Source organism: Motacilla alba, chromosome Z (genome assembly GCF_015832195.1).
Source record: "Motacilla alba alba isolate MOTALB_02 chromosome Z, Motacilla_alba_V1.0_pri, whole genome shotgun sequence".
NCBI classification, from domain to species: Eukaryota; Metazoa; Chordata; class Aves; order Passeriformes; family Motacillidae; genus Motacilla; species Motacilla alba.
The window spans coordinates 69,384,575-69,393,915 of NC_052046.1; the positions used below are offsets into that span (position 1 = coordinate 69,384,575).

The 9,341-nt window shown below is 43.2% G+C and overlaps 1 protein-coding gene across 1 annotated transcript in view; it reads left to right on the forward strand.

Moving 5' to 3' along the window:
* GRIN3A (glutamate ionotropic receptor NMDA type subunit 3A) overlaps positions 1-8,173 on the forward strand; it is a 69,382-nt gene extending 61,209 nt beyond the window's left edge. Inside the window, exons 7-9 of the mRNA XM_038124531.1 lie at positions 2,432-2,596; positions 3,354-3,427; positions 6,729-8,173. Coding sequence (XP_037980459.1) covers positions 2,432-2,596; positions 3,354-3,427; positions 6,729-7,065 — 576 coding nt within the window. The 3' untranslated portion in view covers positions 7,066-8,173. The remainder of the gene's footprint in view (positions 1-2,431; positions 2,597-3,353; positions 3,428-6,728) is intronic.
* The last annotated feature ends 1,168 nt before the right edge of the window (positions 8,174-9,341 follow it).

A 9,341-nucleotide genomic window follows, 5' to 3' on the forward strand; every position in this document is an offset into this window, starting at 1 on the left:
TCAGATGACTGAGAAAACACCCATAACCTTTTAATTATTGTTCTGTTTGTTCTCATGTTTACTGTTAGCTCTGCATCTCTAAGTTGTTGCATACTTGCCTTTGAACACCCTTTCTGGGAAGGGAGTGATTTGCATTAGAGCTTCTTGAGAACTGGAAAAAGCACCTTTAACCATCATGTTCAACTATTTGGGCTAGCAGGTTTTTTTGCTTCTTACAGATACTTTCAGATGTGTCAAATTCAAAGATGGGCCATACTGAGGCCTTAGCTCTGAGACCTCTGAGAGAAAGGTCAGACAGGGGATCTCATTCTTATTTTATCCTACCTGGGCAAAAAGTTAGGTTTCACTGCCAGACCTACAGTCAAACACTTTGGTGCTTGTGCAGTGTAAAGCATTACCACCTGTAATCTTTGTGTCCCCCTCCTATGCCCCTAACTGAAAGGACAAACTATGGGACAGCAGGTCAATAAGAAATTGTGATGTGGAGAGGCAAGTTTTGCCTTGAAGTTGAACTGATACAGCTTCCTTACCAAAAAGCCCTTGTGCCAAAACTCTGACACACTTCTACCCCAGACCCACTTTGCTATGGCTTTTTTATGATTTCCAGGCTGCAGTTTCTTTAGAAATTGCTTTACACCTCCATAAGACCCTTCAACACCCTTGAAGTGTTTATTCACTGGTATAAAAGTTCTCATCTTGAAAGTTCTGTTCAGTGTGCTTCGGGACAAGGAGGTTGATTTTGGCAGAGGATCCCAACTTATGGAAATACTCATAATAAAGCACAATCCCCAGCGCCACCCATGGAGCAAATGAACACAAGGAACACAAGATGACACACAACCCTTCTTAAACTCTGCTCCTCTATTTTTTTTTTTTTTTCATTTACTTGGTGAGTAACATTGTTTAATAGAAAGACACAACTGGATTTTGTACTCCTGGAAGTATTTCCATAGTAATGCATGGGCAGTATTTTTTTGCAAGGGATTTTAGTTATTTATAAACTTAGTTATGGAGGCCAGAGAAGAAAGGTACTACATGCACACCTCACCCACACATTGCAGTGCAGGTATCTGAGGTACAGATTTCTGCTCTCAGTTTGTTGGTGTTCAAACATGATTAATGCCAATAAGACAAATTAATTAAGGGCTTCCTATCCTACATGAAAAGGGTGAGTTGGCAGAAAAAGGTGTGAGCGTTCCTGTTTTCCATAGTTGCAGTCAGAGTTCCTAACAAACACAGTTTCAGTCCTGTTAATGTAGGGAGTGGAGGGGTGCCATGTTTGTGCTTCTTATTTCACATTTTCTCCATGACCATCCACCAAGGGTAAGCCACAAAAAAGGGAAAATTCACAATCAGTTCCCTGAAAATATGAACACTCATCGAGCAGTAGCTCACTGCTGATGAAGGATTTGCTTTACAATTCATTGCAATACATTCTATCAAGCAGTACTTGTTTTTACAAATGCAAAGACACTGCAAACACCGTATTCTTGTACATGTTTAACACTCCACCTCCTTTGAAGAATGGCTCAAATTCCCTGGTGCTTTGCTGATTCTCTTCCCCTGACAGATCCTTTGATCTGGCTTGTTATAAGTAAAAATTGAGCCAGCCAATTTAATAAAAAAATGAAAAAATAGAATTTATTTCGTGACCTCTATACAGTCCCAATAGCCAAACAATCAAGGGACAGCACCGAGCCCGGGGATCAGAGCTGGGTGAACAATGGCCTGACCTCTATTGCATCAAGCCCCCATGGTTCACACCTGCTGCATGGCAGAGTCTGTTTTTATACTCTTTTTCTAGCCCGAGGCTAAGTTCATTGTCTTCTTTCAGCGTCCTCCATATTCATGTTGGTTTCTTTCTGTGTCCTGTGCTGCACTAAACCTCCTCTGGAAGCAATGTGCGATATCACTGGGTTACTGGAATCGGCATTCAGATGAATGTTCCCAATGGCTCTGATTATCTCTGATTATCTGTTCTGGACATCTTCATGGGCCATCATTGCTGGGTGGCTCCTGGTCATTCCAGCGATGATGGTTGTCTCCTGTGCCAGGCTAGGTCTTTGTCTCCTGTGCCAGGCTAGGTCTTGTTCGTATGTTAATGCCTTCTTCCTCCTCTGCTGCCAGCTGCAGTTTTGCCTCTCCTGTAGCCACCCTCTGTGCCCGACTATGGTGTTTATTAAGATCTTTATAGTTTGGACATATTTCATACACATACGGTTTCAACCAGCACGAATTACTAAATTACTCATAAAAGGCTGAACACCAAGCAGCACAGAAAGGCTTTGCTGTGAACTCTATCCATACTATTCTGCATTATTTCACTGCTCTGTATTCAGTCAGACCACACTTCCACATGAGAAAATAAAGCATCTGCTTCAGCACACTAACAGCCTCCTGCCTTAACTTTCCCTTTTGATTTTATTCACAGACACTGCAGATGGGGATAAAGCATTTCTCAGGGCTCTTCGTGATGTTGTGCATTGGCTTTGGTTTGTCCATTCTCACCACCATTGGGGAACACATCGTGTACAGACTGGTCCTGCCACGAATCAAGAAGAAATCCAAGATGAAGTACTGGCTCCATACCAGTCAGGTATGCGTTCTGAAGGGACCCTGTGAAAGTTATGTGGCTGACTAAGAAAGTCTGGACAAGAACTAAGTATGAAATGTTGTAAGAGCACTGACAGTTGGCATTTGAATGGTGACAGCAGCTTCTGGAGCTTCAAGAGGCTGACCTAAGGATGGAATGGGAAGCACAGGGGAAATTATCTAAATATTCAGTCGCAAAGCTTACAGAGGGACCCCCTCCATTTGCACTTGTAGCCTCACAGCACAGCTCTTTTGGATGATGGAAGCAACAGTGTTTTTATCTTGAACTGGCAAACCAGAACATTTCATCTCACTGTTACAGGTTTCCAAACCTCTGAGGCATGCAGGAAATGCTGGGTAACCTCCCCCATTATTCTCCTCTCTCATTATTCTAGAGACACTACTGGGACAGAATTGCTCTGGGTGTTTGCTCTAAAAGAAGAAGTTACTTCACAGCAAAAGTCACAAAAGGGCAGAACTTCCATTGCTTTAAAGCAGCACAGACAAAGAAATCTTTTAAAACTAATTTAACACCAAGGATTGTTCCCAAACTATTAATCAACTTTTCAGCTTGCCCTTCTTTGGGAAAGTACAGGAAAATAAATCTGTTGTAATGACAAAGCACAGACAATTGCTTGTATCCTTCAATGTACAAAATAATTTATGCTCAGGTCCATCAGACAAAGCCCAAATTGTTTACCTATTTGTGGAGTCATTTTTAATCTTACTTATACTAATTTATGTTCCTCTTTCTCCTCTAGAGATTACATCGTGCTCTGAACAGTTCATTTATTGAGGAAAAACATCAGCCTAAGAAAAAACGAGTAGAAAAGAGGTAGGAAGTTCTCCATGCCTTAAAACACAAACTATAAAAATTACTTTGCAATTAAATGCCTTCTGTTTGGATATGTAGTTATGCCCCAAAGGTAATAGAATAAAAAAAAAAGGAAACAAGATAGAAGTCACAAATGAAGGAGGCAGAAATTAATTCTTTTTTTCTAGTATTAAATCTAGAAATCTTGTTCTTTCATGATTTTGCATACAGCTAACAAAAAAAAACTCCCATTCCAAAGAGAGGCTTTGTAGTTGAAGTCCATTTGTGTTTAGGGGATGAAGTTTAGGCAATGAATGACTCCCGTGCCAAAGCACTGGGGCTCTGAGAGCCAGAGCCTGTAGGGGGAAAGAGACATCAGGCACTCACATATCTGAAACTCCTTCAGCTCTCTTCTTTCAATAAGAAAGCTGAGGAAAGGCAAATAGCAGTCCTTTGAAAAAATATTGTGTCTAACAAGTCCTGAGGGGGGAAAAATGTAGGTAACAACTTGGCCTTGTTTTCATAGCCTGTGTCTTCTGCAGAGGAGACAATGGAATGTACAGCTTCCAGGAACACAAGGCATTGACTGCATGGAACTGTGCATGTGCTCAGCAACTCAACCCTACTGGTGCACTTTGTAAGGACACAGACAGCAGGACTGCTTTTCTATAGAGAAGTTCAGGCACAGAGGATAGAATACAAAAGGTCTTTCAGAATGTTGCTAGATGTTTGGCCTGACTGAAACCTACTGATGTCAATGTATGTTGTGTTTCTTTGATATTCCTCTGCTAAAGGCAGCAAATATAAATGAGTAAGCATCTCTAAGCTCCTAAGCTGCCTTTATACAGGCAAGTGTCTAAAAATGCCTGAAATTGATCTCCTTTGTTCATTCCTTCATCTTATCAAAGAACACCATGTATGGAACCTCCTTGCACACAGCCACTCCTGGCTTTTGATCTGTGAGCAGCAGGAGAGGCCATAAGTACTGCAAAATGTTTCCTCCTGCTGCACCCTCCTTGTTGGGTGGAACAGGAGAAGATGGTGCATAAGCCCCCTAGGCAATGGCTTAGAAAAAGATCCATGCAAATAAGTTTCCAACTTGGGAGAGTGAAGATGTACAGCAGTCAAAACCCTCTGCCCACACAGCAGTCATCCCCCAGGTGTGTGCATGCACACCCACCCCACACAACCACTGTCCTTGCTCTTCTCAGCATCTCAGGGCTGCTGTTTGCCGAGAATTGGGATGAATTTAACTCAACAGACCCATGAGTAGGGCGTCCAGCTTGTCATGAACACTCATGTGGCAAGGCAGGGATGCCTTGTGAAGGCTGACATAGAACAGAGACTAGATGGAGCTAAAGAATAAAGTAGGTATTTCTTAAGAGGCCTCAAGTAGATCCACCTTGGGCAGCACAACCCAAAATGGCCACAAAAATGGACGACAGGTCAGGGGTCTCATACTTTTATAAGTTTTGGTCCATTAGCACATTGGAGCTAATTGTCCAGTTACAGCTTTAGCCTATGAAGTCCCATCCTTCTTGTTTTCTCTCTTCGGTCCACCGTTGTTTATGCTCTTGAGCCTGAGATCTGGAACAGCTGTTCTTGGTCCCCAGCTAGAGAAGGAATTGTTTTGTCTACTTGTTCTGTGAAGAGCTTACTATCCCCTAATATGAGCCTAGACTTCGACATTAAAGCAGAATAGAATATGAAAAATATAAAAGCTAAAACTTGAGGCATCAGCACAACACAGAGCTCTCAAATCACAAAGCACACATGCTTTCACCCCTGTTGGGCCCTGAGGAACTCTTAAAAGCACCAAGATACAGAAAAGAGGTGGAAAAAATTGGCCTCATGCTGCTGCTGGTATCCTCATGGAGAAAAATCTGGGTTGGGTTTCTTAAGGTTACCAAAACTACAAAAGCTGCTCAGCATCATTAGCCCAAATATAAGTGGTTTTAGTGACTTGGTGAAACTGGAGTGCTAACTATGGACTCTGGCATTTGTTAAAATCAACTGCCCAGACTTGGAATCTTCCCATCTTTCATTTTGAAATATGAGAATATAGCTGATCTGCACAAAAATAAACAACTCTACATACACATCCCTGCTGGGATTCCCTGAGCTCTCTGGAGCATGATCCAGGCAGGGGCTGCTGCTCCTGCCTGAGACCTCCCCTCCCGCTTCTTCTCTCTGACAGCCCATCTCTTGCCAAACACCCCCATTCGCCACCTCCTTGAACAAAATTTTCACTTTCTGAGCTCCTTTACTGCAGGCAGGTGAGAAAAGTATCCACCCCGTGAACCAGCTGCTTTCAGCAGTCACAACCCTGAAATATCAACCTCCTTCCTTAACCTGCCCACAGGGAGCTCACACCACAGAACAGCTCGAGGAGGGAGCAGTTTGGAACACAACTGCTTCAGAGTTTAAACTTCCCTTGATCAAATGAGCACACACCAACCTGTCCCAGAGGGAAAGCAGACAGGAAAATGAAGCTCCTCTCCCACAGCAGCAAACTCTGTGCTTCCTTCTGTTCCAGCTGGAGAGTGGAGGCCATGGGCTACACCTCCACTTGGTGAAGGAGCCCTGGGAATTGGCCTGATCTGGGAGGGCAGCAAAAGGAAGTTCCCCAAACAGCAGGAAAAGATTCTCTGTAACCAAAATATTATGGAAATATTTCTGCAGGAAAAACAATTGAAGCATTTCAAAAAGTCCCCAGACTGAAATTTGTTTGCCAGCACAACAACCCCAAAGGGTCTGTGGTGTGTCAGGAAGCTCAGGAATGAACCTGCAAGGCTTGGATAAACATCACTGGTGTCTGACCCCCAGAGCACAAGCAGCTGCCCAACAAGACTTCAAAACTAAGGGACAAAGCTTCCCCTTCAGCTCTCCACAGCAGCTCTAGGGAGTCTCTCTCCTTCTCTGTGAGAGCAAATGCCCAAGTCAGAAAAGAGTAGTAACACGCGAAGAACTAACACTGTAATAAACTTGCACATTGCAACCACAAAAGCTTTCAGAGGCTTTGAAGGACTCAGATTTTCCTGAGCTGCAGCTGAGTAATTTCACAACTGAAAAAAAGTTTTGGGGAAGATTACATTCAGGTTTCTGTTCTTGCTTCTGCTATGGTTAAATCTCAAAAATTTGGTCATTTACATTCATGATTTGTGCTTTGCAAGAAAACATAATTTCAGAGATAAAAGAATAATATTTCTATGTAACATGTAACAGCAGCCTTATATTTTTCCAGTAGCATAGCTCACAGGGGAGGTCTGCACACAGACAAAAGCAGGTTCTGATGTGGTGTTAACTATCTCTCTCTGTTCAGGGCCCATATGGGGAACAGCCAGCATGCGGTGTGGAACACAGCCAACCTGGGCAACTGCCACCGAAAAAAATACATCTGCCCTGATGAGGGGCAAAATGAGGTGACAATCCATCAGCCCCAGGACATCCCCCTGCCAGAGGGGAGGAGAGAGACTCCGCCTTCCTTAACCACCAACGGGAAAGCAGAGTCCCTCAACACTGTGAGGACCTCAGTGCTGCAAGAGCTGGCAGAGCTGGAGAAGCAGATCGAAATCATCAAGCAGGAGCTGCAGCTTGCCATGGACAGAAAATCAGAGCTGGAAGAGTATGCACGGACAAACAGAACTGCAGAGCCCTAGGCCAGCATATGTGTGCCCTTCCCCTTTTCTTCCTTTCTCCCCTTCCTCTGTAAAATTTGTAACACACTTTTGTAATGCCAGAAAGGTGTCAAAAATAAACCAGGCAATAAGCTCTTCAGGAGAGCAGAATTGCAGCAGCCCACAGCCACTGCCACCCTCCTAAGTTCTCCTCCTTTCACAGCAAGTTTCTCATTCTCTTGGAAAACACCAGCCATTCCCAAGGGACTGGAGAGACAAGGAGCATCCCAATGAGAGTTCCTCGTTTCTCCACTTGACAGTGCAGTGAGGTTTCACTTTTTAGCCCTTTCTGTGCGTTAATTCAAAAAAAAAAAAAAAAAAAGAAAGAAAAAGATACCAAAAAATAAGGTTTAAACTGTTCATTGGCAGTATGTCCCTTTGTTGGTACATTTTCGTTGTGTTCTGTGTGGGTCTAGTCTCTGTTCATGTGAAGGCTCCTCATGGATGCCTCTTTATGGCAGGTGCTGTTCTGTGTTGGCAGTCCCTTCCCTCCTGGCACAGGCTCACAAGACAAATTCCTGGTGGCAAACCCACCACACAACATTCCCTCAGCTCTGTCACCACAAATGGAGGTGTGTCTGCTCTGAGGCTGTGATGAAGAACTCACCCGGCTTGAAATAACTTGGCAAAAACCAAACCACCACTTCTGTCTGCCTGTGAGCCTAGGCTGGGCTTCCACTCCCTCCCAGGGAGAAGCTGTGCAAACACTGCACTGACAGGTGAAGGGATGGATTCAGAGTGGCACAGGACAAGGATGAGAAGGGAGAGGGGGCACTACTGTAAATCAGTATTTACCTCAAAAAGTGAAATATTTGCCAGTGTGAAACTACTCCCTTAATATTCTCTGTCTTAAGACAACAATAAGGTCCTTTGTCACAGATGAGGTGACTATAGGGGCTCTGGACCATGATTTATTCAGATACCAAGGTCCCAACAAAACCAAAAGGAGTCACCAAAACCACCCTGTGGATGAAGAATGAGAATTGTGGTTTCAGAGGCAATGTACTGAATGGAACTCTCTCCCTTCTGGGTGATGAGGGGAAGAAAGGGTAAGCTGTTCAGCATCTGAATAAACACTGCATCAACCCAACTGACTGTGTTTTTTAAATAGGTTTCTACCAATTTTTAAAAATCACTTCCCAACACATCCCATATTACAGAGAAAAAGAAAGTTTGTAACACTGTCTCTTAACTGTGGTCTCCCAGATAAGTCACCAAAGTATTTTTTACCATCCTAGTATCTCGTCACCTGCAGGGGTTGCCCAGCGTGTTCTTGTTAGGTGAAGTTCAAAGGCTGCAAGCAGACTGAGGAAGACATTCTACCTATTTGCATCTCTAACCTTTGAAAAGCCCTTGTACATGAAAACCTCTGCATCAGCACTAAAAGCTCATCACAGTGAGACCCAAACTAATTATCCTCAAGAGTTGATTGTCTGTTCCCTGCTCAGGGCTTGTTCTCTGCTTTTGTGTGTCTGCTCCTTCCAATGCAGTAACATGGGAAAGAGAAATTAGGACATAAAAAAGAGAAGTGGGATCCACAGGCCTGCACCTTGGTAGGTCTAATAGAGCTGGGATGTCCCCATATTCCTGACAAACTTGATGGACCCTTATCCACTCAGGTTACTTTTGTAGTCTTCCTTTCCCCTCCCTCTCTCCTTTAGATAATCAGATTTCTAGAAAGAGCTTTTTCTTTGTGTAGCATCTGGTACCTCACAACCTCCAACATCACTTGTTTAGAACAGATGAATATTGTTCTTTTCATTAAAACACTAGGAAAGAAGTATTTCAGTCCAATTTTATAAGTATTTTTATCAAGGCTTTTATGTCCTTATCTCTACACACATGAGCCCAGAAACAGATTTAAAAAAAAAAAAAACAAACTGAAAATGTTAATCTTATCCTAAACAAAAATGTTTTGCTTCAAAGGTCCAAACACCAAATCCTTCAACAAATCTGACTTCATTTAAAAGCAAAAATACTAATGGAAAAATGTCAACCACCTAATAACTACTGTTAAGCAAGTGTTATTTCTGGTGGTTGTCTGAGGAGCTTCTCCCGTGCCCAATGCAGAATAGGGATTGCTCTGAATTACTGCACCACCAACTGTGCCTTTTTAGAAAAGACCCAAATTACTGCTGCCCAATAGAGACGTATTTTGGCATGTTATTTTCTTGTCCAGCCACTGCTCCAGCCTGATCCCTTGGGGACAGGAGATTGCTGTGGGTTTCTGTGGGAAGGAGAGTAGCACAGGCACACCA